Below are 19,953 nucleotides of genomic sequence, written 5' to 3' on the forward strand. Positions count from 1 at the left end.
ATAGTAATATCGCAGCAACAACAACATTACAGACAAGCTCCACACACTGTAACCTAATAGTAATATCGCAGCAGCAACAACATTACAGACAAGCTCCACACACTGTAACCTAATAGTAATATCGCAGCAACAACAACATTACAGACAAGCTCCACACACTGTACCCTCAGTAGTAATATCGAAGCAGCAGCAACAACATTACAGACAAGCTCTACACAATGTACCCTCAGTAGTAATATCGCAGCAGCAACAACATTACAGACAAGCTCCACACACTGTACCCTCAGTAGTAATATCGTAGCAGCAACAACATTACAGACAAGCTCCACACACTGTACCCATAATAGTAATATCGAAGCAGCAACAACATTACAGACAGGCTCCACACACTGTTCCCTCAGTAGTAATATCGCAGCAGCAACAAAATTACAGACAAGCTCCACACACTGTACCCATAATAGTAATATCGAAGCAGCAACAACATTACAGACAAGCTCCACACACTGTACCCTCAGTAGTAATATCGCAGCAGCAGCAACAACATTACAGACAGGCTCCACACACTGTACCCTCAGTAGTAATATCGCAGCAGCAACAACATTACAGACAGGCTCCACACACTGTACCCTCAGTAGTAATATCGCAGCAGCAGCAACAACATTACAGACAGGCTCCACACACTGTACCCTCAGTAGTAATATCGCAGCAGCAACAACATTACAGACAGGCTCCACACACTGTACCCTCAGTAGTAATATCGCAGCAACAACAACATTACGGACAGGCTCCACACACTGTACCCTTAATAGTAATATCACAGCAGCATTAACATTACAGACAGGCTCCACACACTGTACCCTCAGTAGTAATATCGCAGCAGCAACAACATTACAGACAAGTTCCACACACTGCACCCTCAGTAGTATATCGCAGCAACAACATGTAGGGTCCACAAATCCAGACATACACTGTATGTTGGCGATATCTTGGCAATAACAATTTATGGACAACAAATTTACACTCAACACACTGTACGTTGATGGAGATATCTCAGCAATAACAATAGGGTTCACAAATCCTGAACCACACACTGTCACTGTCACTGTACCCTTGTAATATCGCACCCTTGTAATAGCCACCCTTGAAGATCCGCGTTACAATAGGTCTTCAGCAACCCATGCTTGCCATAAACGGTGACTATGCTTGTTGTAAGAGGCGACCAACACAAATCCAAGCTCCATAATCTGTACCCTTAATAGTAATATCACAGCAAAAACAGTTGCGTTCACAAAACCCTTAATAGTGATATCGCAGCAACATCAGAAAAGGGTCCACGAATCTAGGCTCCACACACTGTACCATTCTAGTGATATCGCAGCAACATCAGAAAAGGGTCCACGAATCTAGGCTCCACACACTGTACCATTCTAGTGATATCGCAGCAACATCAGAAAAGGGTCCACGAATCTAGGCTCCACACACTGTACCATTCTAGTGATATCGCAGCAACATCAGAAAAGGGTCCACGAATCTAGGCTCCACACACTGTACCATTCTAGTGATATCGCAGCAACATCAGAAAAGGGTCCACGGATCTAGGCTCCACACACTGTACCATTCTAGTGATATCGCAGCAACATCAGAAAAGGGTCCACGAATCTAGGCTCCACACACTGTACCATTCTAGTGATATCGCAGCAACATCAGAAAAGAGTCGATAAATCTAGGCTCCACACACTGTACCATTATTGTGATATGGCTGCAACATCAATACATAAGAAACGTACAACTTTATGGATAACAACTTCTGGTTTATTGAATATAGCGACGTAACTCTAGCTTCATAAAGGTGTAAGAATCTACATCAAAACCTTGCTATATGTAGTAAGCCAGAAGTTGTTATCGATAAAGTTGTACATTTTCTTATTACTCACTAACTTCCAGAAAGCCACTCAAACAAGTTAACATCAATACAGGGTCCACAACGCTGCTTTTAACAGTATTACAGTTATATCACGGCTTGTAAGCTTAATGTTGGAGGAAAGCCCGAAGTGATGTAGGTCTCAGACGTTTACCACTTCGGTGAAACCCATGAGCACAGGTATGGTGTTGACAAACCTAGAAAAATAATCGGGACGAACCGGGATTCGAACCCACAATCATAGGTTTCTGGTGTGCCCAAGGGACGCAACTATGCGAATCCCTGGCACCTTAGACGACTGGGCCATCCGTGCCCCCAGAACCACATAAAGACAGATTGCTAAATACAGTCAGTCAACCATTAATCAATATATCTCAACAAAAGTTAACATTAATTCAAAACAAATTAATAAAACAAAATCCATCAAGTAAATTTTGGCAGGGAAGATATCACAAAGTATCAGCTAGTACAATCTTTTGGTCAGACACCGCTCCCTGGAAGCAGCATGACCATGACGGATATATTGTCCTTGGCGCCCGCCAACAGTGCCGCCTGTACCAAATACTCTGCCATGTTCTTCGCCAACTCTCGCTGCTTCTCCTCCACTGTCTCTGGAACATGGTCGGGAATGTCTGCATGAACCGGGAGGGTCAGATAGTCAGGGTCAAGGTCGTGACCCTGATCTAAATCTGAAGCATCTTCAACATGGCTCCCAATCTCTGTTTTCAAATCTGCTTCAATGGTCAGTCCAGTCACCTGTCCATTCTTAATCTCTTCAACTGGTGTTGAGGTAGCTTGTGCATTTTCACTCATGTCATCTCCTTCGGACTGACATATATTCGATAATTCTTTCATAGCAGCTTCTACTTCAATATCAGGAAGGTCACCCTGTTCAAGGTCATGGTTTGAAAATGACACTTTTCTGCTGTCTGGCTTGTTAAAAGTGGCCCTCATGGCCTCAGCTTGTTTGGCCTTCTCGTTGTTTTCGATCTCGTCAAGGAGAGGCCGGAGACTGCAGGACATGCTGCTGGGCGGGGGTATATGGTGTGTAGGCAGCATCTGCAACAGTTACAGCATCATCTCTACTTTACAGGTTGTATTTATGTTACAGCCAATGTGTAAAATGACTGAAACTTTCACTTAGGCAATTTACAAAACGCCAAAATATTTTAGTCATTTTTCAATTATTTTTCCATTTATAATATCATGATGTCAAATTCCAAACATTTTCATGCCCTATTTCATCAAGCAGTGGCAAAAATGAAAATCAATGCATATTTTTTCATTTTTTTGCTTTTAATCCAAGCATAATTCGTTGATTGAGATGTTTTTAAGCCCTTTTGAATTTCTTAGTAACTTTTTGTCAATCTCACAGGAAACTAAGAGCAAAATGACTGAAATATCTTGTTATTTTGTAAATTGTCAGTCATTTTACAGATTTACTGTAAGATATACACTACATTCCTCCATCACGTGAGGCTGCCAACCCCTTTTCGTACACAGAATTCAGGGGTCTGTTTAGAGGGTAATTGGAACTCAGCAATGTTGAACATGGAACTCATATAACATCACATTTGGTACTCAGATTCAACATTTGCCAAAAATTAATCATGCATGTTAAGGTTTCCTGTATATATATTTGTTCTGATATTTCTTCAGTAATCATAGGAGAGGTTGGCAGCCACTCATCTCATCATGTTGGGCCCATGAGGCTTCCATGAGTCATAGACAGATGCATTTCATTCGTTGACTAAACATAAACACACTGCACTACTTCATCTCAAACATATCATATGTATCAAGGATGCTACAGACAATATGAATAATCAATTTTACTGTGCCTGACCTCATAAAGCCTACATCATTCCATATGTTAACTATAGAACATGAGTGAGTGAGTTGGGTTTAACGCCGCTTTTAACAGTATACACAGCATGTCAGCTTAATGTGGGAGGAAAACCAGAAGTGATGCAGGTATCAGACATTAACCACTTCTGTGAAACCCACGAGCACGGGTATGGTGCTGACAAACCTAGAAACATAATCGGGGCGAACCGGGATTTGAACCCACGATCATAGGTTTCTGGCGTGCCCAAGGGACGCAACTCTGCAACACGAATCACAGTGCCTTAGACAACTGGGCCACCCGTGCCCCCTATAGAACATGAGTGAGTGAGTGAGTGAGTAAGGTTTTACGCCGCTTTTAGCAATATCCCAGCAATATCACGGCGGGGAACACCAGAAATGGGCTTCACACATTGTACCCATGTCGGGAATCAAACCCGGGTCCTCGGCGTGACGAGCGAACGCTTTAACCTCTAGGCTACCCGACCGCCCTATAGAACATGAAGCTTACTTCTTCCGAAATCTAAGAAATTAAGAAGTGACCCATTTTACATAAATATGTACAGAAATTAGCACTGCCACCACAAAGCCTACTGCCAAAATCCCTTTGGACACTTGTGTAGTTTCTATTATCTGGAGAAGGTTCTTCACTCAATCATTTCTTGGATTAATCAAATACCCAATTCTTTTCCAGTTGCCTTAAGTTTTCATTTAACTTATTAAAACTATGCTTGGTAGTAAACATTGCAAACCTGATTTTGCAGATTTAATGAAAAATTTAGATGCTATCAATTCTACGATAAAAAAAACGTTCTCATCATGGTCCTCCTACATGTTGATGATGTTGGAGATTTAACCTATTTCGCACAGTGTGTGATTCTGTGTTACTGATTAGTGAGTGCGGTACAGTTTGACCCAACTTTTTGCACTATTTCAGCAATGTCATGGCAAGACTTCACAATGGCGTTCACACACTGTTTACTTGCTTTTTTCTTGTTTAACGTCGCACTCAGCAATATTCCAGCTATATGACGGCGGTCTGTAAATAATGGAATCGGGACCAGACAATAAAGTGATTGATACCATGAGCATCGATCCCAACAAATGGAATACGATGACATGTATCAACCAAGTCAGCGAGCCTGACTGCCCAATCCCGTTAGTCGCTTCTTACGATAAGCATAGTCACCTTTTACGGCAAGCATGGGTTGCTGAAGACCACGGATGTTCATGGGTCTCACACACTGTACCCAAGTGGGAATTGAACCCGGTCCTTTGTTGTGAAAAGCGAAAACTTAACCACTGGGCCTCCCAACACCCTCAGTGATGAGGTTTGACAAACACATGCTCCACCTGGTGAGATCACATCTATCTAAACCTGTCCTCTATTCTACAGTGATGGACTAAAGGCCACAAATCTGTCATGTTACTCCAGTGCAGTCAAACATAAATCTTTGGCGAAATGGAATTCTAGAAAAATGGAGGATCAACTGAGATCATTTTTCACATGGAATTTGTTATTCAAACTTCGTATAGTTTTACTCAAAAAATCAAAAAGACTTTAGAAGCAATATCCAAAGTGTTATAAGCCAATCTCATTAAAATTAGATCTCAGTTTTCTCTACCGCTAAACAAAGGTCTGAGGACATCCCATTACAGTCACGTCAGAACTACCTTTCGCGAACTTTGACCGACCAATGAAATGACTGACAAGAAATCGACATTAGCCGATCAGAAGGCAGCTTTCTCGAGCTTTACGACACTAGTTTCAAATTGGTGACTCCGTTTCGAAACATATTTTGACGTATTCTCAATTAAAATTTTAAAACTGATAAAAAGAACATTCTGGAATGGCTTATAGATGGCCTAGATTGTATGGATAGAATAATAAAATTCATAACTGTCGTTTGGAATACCCTCCGTTAAATATTTCGAGGTTGCATGATTAGAAAACACATTTCGACTGTCACTTTCATGATCTGGTTAGCGACGCTCTGATTGGTTGGATGAAAGGCCGTTCTGACGTGACCCTTAATCGGATGCCCTCAGATGTTTGTTTGGCGGAAGCGAAAACTAAGATCTGATTTTAATGAGATTGGTTATAAGCTTATGAAATTACTATTAGTAATCAAAAGAAATCCATCTTAATTTGCAGTTATATGTATTAAAAAGGCTTCAGAAACACACAGAGTGAGAAAATAAGCACATGACATGAAGTTTTCAATGTTTACTGCAGTTCTATGCTGCTATGTTAAAGGCCCTTGGCCCAAGACTGTGGCAATAGAGGACACTAGGACCTATGTTAAAATCACACATCTAATAAACTGTTGGTTCCCTCTCAAGAATCAAAACAAAAGATGTAAATAAGCCATTTAAGCATAATATCAAATCAATCAGTGTTATACCCAAACCAAAATATTTACACAACCATTGTTTAAAAAGTGCAAGTGAGAATAAAATACAAAGTAAGCATTTAGCAAAGGTAGCAATGTCACATTTCCCCATTTTAAATAAAATTTCCAATAAAGAAAATAATCAATCTCAGAAATAAAGATAATGTTTTTTCAAACATCAGCATTTAGACAGACATGCGTAAAACATGTTTATCAATCTAGTGAAACGTTTAGACTTAACCCTGACAGGATACTTAAAGGGAGAGTACTCTGGTAGACTCAGGTAAATTAGGAGTCCCAGCAAATATGATTGTTTATTTGTGGCTAAAATCTTAAGATGGATATCAACCTAGCAGTTGATTAAGGCCCTAATTAATCAAAGACAATGGGTCAGTTTGACAGAGGTCACTAATTGTAATGTCTACACCAAGACCAAGATGGACATTGGACCTACAGTTCTAATTTTACTTTATGTGTGTATTCTGTTACTGTAAAGGTGAGTATTCTGTTACTGTAAAGGTGAGTATTCTGTTACTGTAAAGGTGAGTGTTATGTTACTGTAAAGGTGAGTGTTCTGTTACTGTAAAGGTGAGTGTTCTGTTACTGTAAAGGTGAGTATTCTGTTACTGTAAAGGTGAGTGTTATGTTACTGTAAAGGTGAGTGTTCTTTTACTGTAAAGGTGAGTATTCTGTAACTGTAAAGGTGAGTGTTATGTTACTGTAAAGGTGAGTGTTATGTTACTGTAAAGGTGAGTGTTCTGTACTGTAAAGGTGAGTGTTCTGTTACTGTAAAGGTGAGTATTCTGTTACTGTAAAGGTAAGTGTTATGTTACTGTAAAGGTGAGTGTTCTGTTACTGTAAAGGTGAGTGTTATGTTACTGTAAAGGTGAGTGTCATGGTGAGTATTCTCTGTAATTTTATATGTGTTTTTCTGTTACTGTAAAGGTGAGTATTCTCTGTTATTTTTTTTTGTATTTTTGTTTTGTTTTGTATAGTAAGTGAGTGTATTGCTATCCGAGGCCATAATATTTATACCACTAATATCAATCTTACCATTAATATCAATCTGCTTAACAACACCTTCTGAAACTCATTAAATAATTTTACTTGTGTTTTCTAAAATTGTCTCTATATCTCTTCTTACTTGCACAAGTCACTACCCTGGGTCTTATCGGAAACAGGACTGAGAAATACAATTTTAATTACTAAAAAAAAGTTGGTGTATTCCTGGAATGGTAGATCTACTGTCATACAGGTATATTGTATTCTGAGAGACGTGTATTGTGTAAAAGTACCAAGATACATACATGCGGTTATCTCCCATTAGTCACACGTCCCATTTGTCACACACCTCAAAATTCCCAGTTGTCACACAGCCTGGGGGGATGCAAGGAGGGGATTAATTAAGACAACACCTACCAAGTAATGGACCAGTCCTAACTGGAGTACCATTCACAGGATTACCACAGAGACCAAGGTATACATACTGATTGCCATAAAGTCTGCAAAGGAAAATGTACAACAGTCGGAGACTTTGTACGGAATATCACAGACTACACCCATCCCCGTGAAGATGCCGAATGTCTAAAGTTTGTGAGCATCTTGAGGAAGAGGGGCCCTACAAAGAAGCAATGGATACAGCGAGCTGCGGCACTGCCACACCTCCCTCTTGGACAAGTACAAGACACTTGGTTTGACGCCATGGATGAGACACTTTAAGTTCCGAATCTTATATACGAGTCAAAGTATAGCCTTTATGATATATGTATCCATTCTCTGTCAACTAAAGTTCGTTTCAAGGCACCAATAGTAGTAATCTGTTGGTTGCTGTTAATAATGGTGAATTGTGCGATCTTCTGATTGTTTCACACACGATTTTGCCGAAATTAATTAAAACAATATTAAAAGGAATTTTGAATAAAATTAATGAAATCAGTTACAATCATAGTCAAGATATACAATGAACACTTTTTATAACCTGACAGTGTAATTACAAGATTACATTGTGTACTCCAGTATGGATTTGTTGACATGTTATTTCGGGTGTTTCGTGCTCACGGTAATGTCTTTGCGTTGAGGGAAAAAACATCAAAACTCATTATGGCGTGTATAATGAGCACCCCCTTCTACACATCTGTGTTTTTTGGAAAAAAAAAGTGCACACTATACTCAAGAAAATATGGTATATCTTTATATAAGTACATAAAATACAAGATTACTTTTCTACTTTTCTTGAATCACTCCATTCTAATACTTAGGTAACACAGGGTAGACCAGTCAGTGCCTTCAGCCAGAACCTACGTTGTGTTAAGGTGTGTGACAAACGGGACATGTAATTAACTGGAGGATACCTCATTTCAAGGTAAGTGGATCAAGGCTACTGTGGTAGACATTACTGATTAGTCAAATGGCTATCTCATATATTAATTTGATGACATCATTTACAACTGGATGTGTTAGGAATCTTTGCTGCAACATTTTCTTCCTAAGATTATGACAGCCTCTGTATCTATCTTCTCGTAATCCGCTATGATGTAACCGAGAAGGGTTTAGTACTATCAGAGTGGTGACGGAAGAAACAGAAGACATACAGTACTCTCTGAAACTAAAACACCCAAATGAAGAGAGTTGAAAGTTACATGTAAAACTCCAACCATTTCCATTACCTTCTGTAATTTTCTCAGTCGCTTCATTAAATAAACAATGAATTAATATTATTATATATCAACATACAAAATATATGCATTAATATGAAAATAATGTATGTGTTTTTTGTTTAACACTGCACTTAGCAATATTCCAGCTATATGATGACAGCCTGTAAATAATCTTGTTTGGACCAGACAATCCAGTGATTGATATTGTGAGCAGTGACCAACGCCATCAGGGCACAATGACACGCTATCAATCTGACCACTCAATCAATTAGGTTGCCTCTTACAGGCAGCATAGGTTTCTGGGGACCATTTCTATTGGAACCCCACTGATGAAAATAACGAAAAGTGATAAACATGCACTGACATTTCTTCAAACTGTCGCTCGCTATTCATCAATGATAATGTCAACAATGTTCAATGGTCACAATCATCATCATAATTGAAAATGTCATTGATCATATAGAGGGTGGGGCTAGTTATTTCATCCATGGCTGTAAGAAAGAGACAAAATACATCAAATACCAAATCCTCTTTCAATCAATTTACTGCCGACAAAATACTACATTTGGTTTTCAAAAGAAGGGGTCCAGGCCCCCTGGATCCACCCTCTGGATCCACCCCCTGGATCCACCCTCTGGATCCACCCCCTGGATCCACCCTCTGGATACGCCTATGCTAAAAATGCATTTATCAATTTTCTTCATTTACAAGTTAATCAACCTGCAAAGGTGAAAAAAACAAAATAATTTTAAAAATCTGTATTTCGTATCCTTGTTTTTGGCATATTGATGTGGTGGAAAAAGATAAAGAATGAAAATGTCTTAATCTTTATATAAATGCCCATTTTCTTCATGACCCTCCTAAACTTGTGCACCATTTTCAGATGCCGCTGTCCATGAACAGCTCATGATTGGTGACAATCACGACAACACTTATGAAATGTTGACAACAAATTGATGACAATAACAAACATGATGATAAATAGGACAAAAAAGATGACAATGACAAACATGACACATATGGCATTTCATACATTATTTCATAGGTAACACTACAATATGACAACTAGATAGCAACAACTGCATAAAATGTTTACAGCCTAATGTTGCATGTGAGTTTACCTTAAGCAGTAATGATGTGACCTCTTGATCTGAAAATATTTCCCACACTCCGTTAGTGGCGAAGACCAAAAACTGGGCGTACTGGTCAATAGGCACGCAGGTAGTGTATGGCTCCACCTGTAGGCATTTCTTCAGACTGAGATCACCATGGTTACCTAGCCCACGGGTGGTTGCCACGACGCCATTCACCTGGCATTCACGGGAACTTTCACTGAGGGTACCTCCTGCAAACACCAACATAATGTCATGACAATGATTTGTGATTTTATTGTCCTCCTTTCTGTTTCCTCACTTGATATCCATCTTCCCGAGGCAAGGGAGTTAACTGACCATAAAAAGTCCAGTTACCACCCTTGGTGAACTAGGCTGGAATTCTGGAGTGACATTTTGACTTGACAAACAAGGCTGTGCATAGTCCAATCAAAATCGCAATACGAACTAGACATCCGGTTTGTAAACGACATGGATTTCAAAGTGCAGATGATGGTCAACTGCAGGATTTGCAAAGCATGTGTACCGTCAATACGGGCGTCAACAGATATTTTCCAAATCTTTTCATATTTTTAATCAAGGTGCTCAGGTGATTTGATGCACTTTGCGAGTTAAGACCAATTTTATTACAATATTGATCTTGATTATCGATCAGATCGTCTTGATTGGGTGCCGCCATTTTGTTTGAAGCAAACGCATGGGATCTGAGAGATGGGTTCTGATTGGTCAATATTAGGGACATAGAAGGGATATAACTCATTATGGCCACTGGTGGTGCTACGATTGAGCCTGGAAATTCCAGCCTAATTTGGCAAGGATGGAAACTGGAGTTTTATAGTCACTTAACACCCATGCCTTGTGAAGATGCTTATTATCCAACAGAGAGATTATTATAATGAATATCTCAACACTAACATTTACGAAAATTGGAGTTAATTTCATTTTATAAAATTTATTTTAACATAGGGAGGCAGAGTTGTCTCCCTTATATGTTTTGCTGTTTGGTTCAGGATAGTTAAGAGGAACAATTACCACCCATTCCCAATGGGGGTGCTTTCACATGTTTCCTGTTGCGTTATCATCACAGTCATACACAAATATGAAATATTGTGTTTTACAGAGTTAAGATGGCAGAAGTAACAAAAATTGAAGAACGGAAGAAAACTGTACAACCAGTATCCTTGAGGGTTTGTGCTCAACTGGGACACCATTTTCCTGCATATTATCTATGTGTCTCATTTAAAGGTCTCAGATAATACAAACTGAGATTTCAAATCAGTTATTAAGGTATTTATATTAATGTCTATATTTGCACCTACCATTTTTGAGAACGCGGTTCCGTTCCTTTGGATTGCTAGGTGTGTGGTCCTTCGTTAACCTGTACGGCCTGTTTCCTCGCACCAGTAATCCATGGATATTACCTGAAAAGAAACGGAATATCAACAATAAGAGTGAGTGAGTGAGTTTGGTTTAATGCCACTTTGAACAGTATTCCTGTTTTATCACGGTGTCTCAGCCTAATGAGGGAGGAAAGCCCGAAGTGATGCAGGTCTCAGACGTTTACCACTTCGGTGAAACCCACGAGCATTGGTATGGTGCTGACAAACCTAGAAACATGATCGGGGCGAACCAGGATTCAAACCCACAATCATAGGTTTCTGGCGTGCCCAAGGGATGCAACTCTGCACAGCGAATCGCGGCACCTGAGACAACTGGGCCACCCATGCCCCACTCATGTGGCCTGAAGAGATGCAGGTCTCAGATGTTTTTTACCACTTTGGCGAAACCCACGAGCTTGAGTATGGTGCTGACAAACCTAGAAACATAATCAGGCCTAACCAGGATTCCAATCCACAATCATAGGTTTCTGGCATGCTTAAGGGACGCAACTCTGCAAAGCGAACACTATCAATATCTCAATGATAAAAAATTTAGCAGTAATTTAAACATTAAACCAACTGTGTTAGTGAGTGAGTATGGTTTTACGCCGCTTTTAGCAATATTCCAGCAATATCACGGCTGGGGACACCAGAAATGGGCTTCACATATTGTACCCATGTCAGAAATTGAAACCCGTGTTTTCATCGTGATGATCGAACGCTTTAACCACTAGGCTACCCGACCACCACTTTTAACCAACTAAGGAATGTAATATAGGAACAACAAAGAATTATAATCGCAACAATCTGAGATTGAAAGAGGGAATTTTGACAACCTAGGGAGCCAACTCTGAACAGGTAGATGCAACACCTGAAGCATCTTCCTGAGGCAAGTGAGTTGATGGACTATAAAAGTCCAGTTTCCACCCTTGCCGAACTAGGCTCTTGCCTCGGGAAGATGCACCTGAAGGTAATGGAACAAATTAGAAGTAGACTGGTAAGCAATATTAACATTAAAAGCAGCTTAAAAATAGCGTAAATTTGACAAGTCAAATGATAATGAGATTAGAGATTTCTCACATGAGATCAAATGAAATGGTACTGGGAGAATGGTGAGAAATGAAAAGACTACCGGAAAGTGAAAAGATCACATGAATAAATTTCAGAGCTTAACACATTGTGTGCATACAGTGTTCCATATTTAGGATTAAAAAACCATGGGGACATGTATTGAAATACTATATGCAATGCAATATATAGTCAAACTCCATTATCTCAAACATAGCGAGACCGTGTTGTAACTTTGAGATATCCAGACAGTCGAAATAGCGAGGCACAAACATTCAGACACAATAGGTAACAGTATTAAAGATCCATAGCAATACGATTGTATACATGAGAAAGTAGGAACACAACACAACAAAATTCTACAGTAAAGTCAAAGTTGGGACCGAGACTAAAGTTCAAGACAGCACTATGTACTTTTGTCTGAGATACTGATAAGCAGGCAAATTTGTATACATTTGTATAATGAGGCTGTCAGGTTCTAAGCATAGGGTCAAGATATCAGTACATTCAAGATAAGGGGGCACGGGTGGCCGGAGTCATCTAAGGTGCAGCGATTCCCTGTGCAGAGTCGCGTCCCTTGTGCACGCCAGAAACCTATGATTGTGGGTTCGAATCCTGGTTCGCCCCGATTATGTTTCTAGGTTTGTCAACACCATACCCGTGCTCGTGGGTTTCACCGAAGTGGTAAACGTCTGAGACCTGCATCAATTCGGGCTTTCCTCCCACATTACGCTGACACGCCACGATATAACTGGAATACTGTTAAAAGCGGCGTTAAACCCAACTCACTCACTCACTCACATTCAAGATAATGGGGTTCAACTGTATAAGGCTAAAAAAAAAAATAGTCTTGGTTCTCAAGCACTGCTCCTATCATCATAAAGTTTTGTTTATATTTCCATTTTCCCAAAAAAATCTTTAAACATTCCTCATCTAAAACACACGACCCTGGCAGTGAAATGCTACAATATTTAAGAACAACATGATTTCACCAAAATTAGTGTAAACAGAACTTGGTTTACATACTAGCTTGAACAACAACAAAAAAAACCAAAAAAACTCCACCCGCCTACATAATATTTTCAAAAGCCATTTCCTGAGAACCAATTATTTTTTATTTTTTCAAGCCTAAGGTATGTATTACAAACCTGCATTAGCCAGATGAACTAGCCCCAGTTGTATTGCAGGGTCCACATTCCCTCCTTCTTCCCCATCCTTCCCAGGAGAACTCTCCGACCCCTTGGAACTGTCCCCAGGCTCTGTAGCATGTACAATGGCAGTAAGAGCAGAACATCCACTCCAGCGAACCTTGGAACATTCATCCTTCCCATAAGATAACAAGATGTCCAGCAGGTGATATGCCTTCTTGAAGGCACTGGATATTTTGGGTGAGAGGGGGTGCTTAGGTTTGGAAGACTTTTTCGTCTTTGTCTCATCATCAACTTCTGGCAGCTTTCTCTTGTCCTTCATCAGTAGGTCATATTTAGCCTCACACAGAGCAATGATCTGCTGAACGATGTCCATACTCTCTTGGTGGAGCAGAACTCGCTCACTGTCCTTTGTGTCCGGTCGGTCAAACTTGTAGTGGGAGATGTCTGTCACGTCTGCAAGGTTGTGGGCTGAAGTGGACTTTGTTTTGGGGTCAAATTTGGCCATCTCATTAAGCAGAAGTCTGTGAAGCTCTGATGCTGCTACTTCTGCAGCAAAACGACCATGGTGGCCATCAAAAAGAGCAAGGTAACATTTGTCGCGATCATCGCCAAAATAATCTTGAAAGACCCTAGTATCCTCCATGACACTTTTCCATCTTTCATTCTGGCTTGAACACAAGCCTACAGCTAGAGTACACGATGGGCTGCAGTTCAAGGACACTCCATTTACATGTGTGTTAATGTTCTGTCGAATCTGTCGACACATGTCATACGTATCTTCGATATCAGACTTCAGACGTTCATAGGCGTCATTGATCAATTTTATGGCTTTCGGGTCAATAGGATTTGTCTCTGTGGCGTCACTCTTCATTCTGCGGAGGATGGCGTTTCTCCGCTTGAGGAGCGCCTCAGCATTGTCTGGCAGGGTGGAACACTTGAACTTCATCAAGGCGAGGGCGTTGTGGAAGCTACGGTGGTCAACTAGGGTCCGGATGTCGATGAAGATGCCACACTTGTCACACCTCACAGTAATGTCAGGCTTGTTGGTGTACTCTGTCATCAGAGTGTCTGGGGTATCTGAAAACATCATCATCATCATCACAATCACAATCATCATCATCATCATCATCATCATCATCCCTGTTTCGGGGCAGTCAGGTAGCCTTGTGGTTAAAGAGTTCGCTCGTCACGCCGAAGATTCAGGTTCGATTCCAGACATGGATACAATGTGTGAAGCCCATTTCTGGTATCCCCCGCTGTGATATTGCTGGAATATTGCTAAGCGGCATAAAATCAAACTCACTCACTCATTCATCATTTTTTCGGGGCAGTAGGGTATCCTAGTGGTTGAAGCATTGGCTCATCACGCCAAAGACCCGGGTTCGATTCCCCACATATGTACAAAGTGTGAAGCCCATTTACCGGTGTCCCTTGCCGTCATATTGCTGGAATATTGCTAAAAGCGGCATAAACCCATACTCACTCACGCACTCATTTTACAGGTTATCTGAAAATCCTCATTATCATTATCATTATGATAACCATCAATATCAACGTATAAGCAATATATTTTGGTATGAAATCACTCAAATCAAGCTCAGTACCGGTCTGTAAGAACTACGCTCCTCCATCACTCATTTGGCTGCTATGGCGTGGTCATGCTGGTCTGTTATTAGTAATTTAAATGAAGCCAAAAGAAGTCATACCCTGTAGGTGAGGTGAAATGGGGTTTAACGTCGCGTCCAAGATTATTGCACTTATATAGCGATGTACATGCACGTGTGTGTGTGTGTGTGTGTGTGTCTGTGTGTGTGTGTGTGTGTGTGTGTGTGTTTGTGGCTGCTGATGCCGATTTATAGTGCTAGCTCACTGAGATACCATGCCGCAGTTTAACATGAATACCCCACTCAGACACAGTATACTGACTCCGAGCCAACCAGTCCTTGTTTTAGCCCCTTAATGCCGAGCGCCAGACAGGGCAACAAGTACCATCTTTTAATGTCTTTTTGTATGAAGCGGCCGGGGATCGAACTCCGGACCTTTCGCTCTCCGAGCAGATGCTCTACCACTAGACCACGAAGGCGGTTTCATACCCTGTAACCTATAAGTTGTTTTTCAATCATTTATTGCTCAATTATACCATTTTTAGTGCTATTGTCATTGTATACTGATACATGCCTTGTTACATTGCATGTTAACCTGTATGTGTGTCTGTATTTATAGTACATACATGTATATCTTTGAGCCTTTCGGAAAGGTAAACCAAATTCGGGTTATAAAATATCATCTTATCTTTTCTATCTTCTGTGCCAGTCAATGAACAAAGTCAAATCAGCCCTATTTAAAAGCTGTAAACATCAAATGCGTTCAATGAATGAGATGTATATTAGCCAGGATTCAGGGCTTGAAGGCCCTGGTCAGGTCCAGGGCGAAGCATTGGTTCGACAAGGGAGTTACCACACTTGCCAAACTAGTCTGGAATTTCATGGCTCAATTGTAGCGCCACCAGTATCTATTACGAGTTATGTCCCTTTTATATCCCTCCTATTTACCAATCAGATCTCACTTCTCATATCACTTGCATTTGCTTCAAACAAAATGGCGGTGCCCAGTCACAAGGATCTGATTGATAATCAAGATCTTAACTGTAATAAAACGGGTCTTATCTCGCGAAGGGAATCATATCACTTGAGCACGTTGATTAAAAAAATGAAAAGATTTGGCTAATATATGTCAACGCCCAGTTGAAGGTACACATGCTTAGCAAATCCTGCAGTCGACCGAAACCTGCACGTTGAAATCCATGTTGATTACGAACCAGATGTCTAGTTCTATGTGATGCATAGACTCGTTGGTGGAGCCAAAATATAACTCCGGTATTCCAGCCTAGTTTGGTAAGGGTGGAAACTGGACTTCTATAGTCAGTTAACTGCCTAGCATCAGGAACATGGTCAACACAAGTGTAAGCCCCATTGAGGAAATAGGGATGTTGTAAGAGGCAACCAAATTGATCAGGTGGTCAGTTTCGGCAACTTGGTTGATTACATGTCTTTGTACCCGTGAAAATCGTTGTTCATAATATCAACCACTGAATCAATCATTTACAGGCCGCCATCACATAGCTGAAATATTGCATAGTGCGGCGTTCAACAACAAACAAACAAACAAGACCGAATTACTCACGAAACTTCTTGTAATAGTAATACATCATCAGAGGCGTGAGGTTAGATTTGGATCGGCACTGACTAGGGCTTCGTTTGAACCCTGAACGTCGTGGCATTGTTATAGATTTTTCTTTTCTCGTCCAACAACTGTCTCCTGGTTTATTTCACAACACACTGACACTGAGCAGTAACTGTGAAACAACTATACCACCAGTTCTTTAATACCGTACTTCCTAAAAAATAGTACATTATGAAGTACGACAACTAAAACAGTTCATCATTTAAGAGCCATTATAAAAAACAAAATTGCCCACAGATAATCTTCTGATTTATAATATAGACATTTTTTTGTTTAGCCTGCATAAATATATAAGGAAATGTATGCATTCATAGTGTTTAGTAACTGAATTGAATATCGAGTTTATTACATGATATACGGTATAATATGATAGCTTAATCTGATGATATGTCATCCATACTGGCCAACACAGAGAGCTAGATTTAGCAGATAGCACAGACAAAAGACACAGAGGGAAGTAAACCAGAAAACACTGGAACATGTATCACCTGGGATCAGAGCGATTCAAGGAACAATAGTTAATGCTGATTTTAGATTAAACAACAAACCATTTTAGAGATTACCTTATTGAAAAATATTCATTATATGATGACTTTAGCAACTATAAATAATTCATTAACTTCTGATAATAACACTGTATCATGACCTAGGTCATTTGAAATAACAGTGTATTGTCTCAGTCTCTAAGTCTTAGGCCCCCAAAAATATGTTTTATGTTTCTGTTCTTTTGGTTTTGTTTTTGGACGAGACTTCTTTTTTCCTTTTTTTCACAAGCTCATTTGCCTGATCCAACAACACAAAGAAAGACGTAGCTGTCTCTGGTACTTTGCGGGATTCAGGAAAGTTCAGTAGTCAAGACAAGTTGCACTTGACAGTCCAAAAAACCCTTTATCATACTCCTAACCCCACCCTAAACACACACAACCTGTTCAAACACGAACAGCATTGTGTGTCATGTGCAGTTGTACTTCCATTTTGGGGAAAGCATGTAAGAGTTGCCTGCTCTTGGTTAAAAATTAAAAAAATAATAGATGCAGGGGATGAAAGTAATGCGAGGAGGACATAACCAAAAGACCAGAAACATTAAACATATTTTGGGGGGGCTAAGACTTAGAGATTAAGACAATACACTGTTAATTCACAAGAGTCGTCCAACACCAAAACCCAAAGACCAGGAGCATACATGCAATTTTTCTGATTGAATTGTTTTAATCATCAGTTAATATTTACCAGAAAAAGAGTTGTATGGATACACCACTCTTTTTACCATATTTTCTTGAGTATAGTGCGCACTTTTTTCCTAAAAAACACAGCTGTGTGAAAGGGGGTGTGCATTATACATGCCATAATGAGTTTTGATGGTTTTTTCCCCCAACGCAAAGATATTACCATGAGCATGTACCACCGGAAATACCATGTCAACAAATCCATACTGAAGTACGCAAATTAATCATGTACACTGTCTGGCTATAAAAAGTGTTCTTTGTATATCTGGACTTATGTTTGTAACTTATTTAATACATTTTATTAAAAATTCCTTTTAATATTATTTTAATTAATTTCGGCAAAATCGTGTGTGAAGCGATCGGAAGATCGCACAACTCACCGTTATTAACAGCAACCACGGTCAGATTACGGCTACTGACGCCTTGAAAAGAACGTTAGTTGACAGAGAATGGATACATAAATTCTTGAGTATAGTATGCACTTTAGCATAGCTAGTAGCTTGCATAATATTTGATAGTTGCAATGACCAGTTGGATTAAACATGATTTGTATTTGTAAGTCCCAGGTACACGTGACAAAAAAAACCTGCACCAGTAAATGGGTGCAGAAATGCTTTAAAGAACAGAAAAAAACCTTCCTCATTAAGAAACACAAAAGTGATTGTCACATCAAACCTGTTCTCATGACGTTTTGTCCCTTAAACAATTCTGTGGCATATTTTGATGCCAGAATGTGGTGTAATTGTGACTCATTGTGCGCCTCCTTCTTCCCCGCATCCTTGCTGTCACCCTTCCCTCCCTCCTTCCCTCCCGTGGGGGTACCAGAGAGGGCGTCTTTCTCCAAGTTCTTCATCAAAATGCTTAGATAGGATCTCTTTTCTGAAGTTGTTGGGCTGGGATTTCTGTGTTGTGGTGTGTAAACTGGAAACTGGAAACAAAATCAACACAATAAAATAATTTTGTTAATAATATAGACACATAAATAAAAACAAGCAAGTAATAAATCATGAAACAAATTGATTCATGGTCAGATGAAGGAAAGAAAAAACAAATTGGCTGGAGTGAGTGAGTTGGGTATAACACCGCTTTGAACAGTATTCCAATTATAGCTTAATTTTGTGGTAGGAAGCCCAAAGCTAGGTTTCAGACGTCTAAATTACAACACATGAACAGGTATGGTGCTGACATGCCTAGAAACATAACATAGTGGTTGGAAGAGGAAAGAAAAATATGAATGAATGAATGAATGAATACTACATTGATAATGATAATAATTTATTAATATTTCCAATATCAATTCAAATTATTTGAACTTGCATTTTGTCCATATAACATCCAACGAGAATTTTCGAATATACAACAGATAAATCTACACTATATAGCAGGCACATATTTAGATATAAAACGTATAAATTAATCTTATTCTCACAATAAATGGGAACACTTAAGAGAAACTATACGCCCTAATCCCTGTAACAAAGGACACTACCCTTAAGCAGAGCTTGAGATAATCTCGTGTCGCTCAAACCCGAATTGCTAGAGCCGAAACATAATCTTCCCCACTTGCGTTACAACACACACAATCTTAGGATCAGTCATCTTAAGTATTTACTTCATTCCTGCTAGGGAATCTCTATTCTTGATGTTTGATCAAATTTCAACATGTAATCTATCACGACATCGACATATCGCATTCAATGGTGTCACCTTCAATATTATCTGTAACGAGGCATTGTTAACTAACCTGCGATATTGACAGCCTTACCGGGCTGTTCGGTGCTATGTACACGTCGACCTGTGACATCGTAACCAGGAGAACTGTAAACAATCTACCGGAAGTCTGGCTGTTCCGTTCTCCTCCCTGGTAATCGAAATAATGCGCGTACGCCCTTGTTTCTGCCTCAATTTGCTTATATTTTATTGATTGACTATATATTTTAATTCTATCCAACGAAATG

General features: G+C 39.8%; 1 protein-coding gene across 3 annotated transcripts; it reads right to left on the bottom strand.

Annotated features, from left to right (window-relative positions):
* Positions 1-2,117: 2,117 nt before the first annotated feature.
* Positions 2,118-19,867, bottom strand: LOC124134694 (protein phosphatase 2C-like domain-containing protein 1). 3 transcript variants are annotated; one of them, XM_046499711.2, is made up of 7 exons: positions 19,740-19,867; positions 18,671-18,923; positions 13,524-14,603; positions 11,248-11,349; positions 9,938-10,161; positions 8,826-8,846; positions 2,118-2,980 (listed from the first exon to the last, which is right to left on the bottom strand). In XM_046499711.2, exons 1-7 carry the CDS (start codon positions 19,797-19,799, stop codon positions 2,402-2,404), a joined length of 2,319 nt encoding a protein of 772 aa, XP_046355667.2. In that variant the 5' UTR covers positions 19,800-19,867; the 3' UTR covers positions 2,118-2,401. The 3 variants fall into 3 exon arrangements, with proteins under 3 accessions (XP_046355667.2, XP_046355669.2, XP_048238356.1); XM_046499713.2 differs by lacking the exon at positions 8,826-8,846 and having other exon boundaries at positions 19,740-19,864; XM_048382399.1 differs by lacking the exons at positions 18,671-18,923; positions 19,740-19,867 and adding an exon at positions 16,710-17,034.
* Positions 19,868-19,953: the final 86 nt, after the last annotated feature.

This window comes from Haliotis rufescens, unplaced genomic scaffold (genome assembly GCF_023055435.1).
Source record: "Haliotis rufescens isolate VD_foot unplaced genomic scaffold, xgHalRufe1.0.p SCAF_4, whole genome shotgun sequence".
In the NCBI taxonomy this organism is placed as follows: domain Eukaryota; kingdom Metazoa; phylum Mollusca; class Gastropoda; order Lepetellida; family Haliotidae; genus Haliotis; species Haliotis rufescens.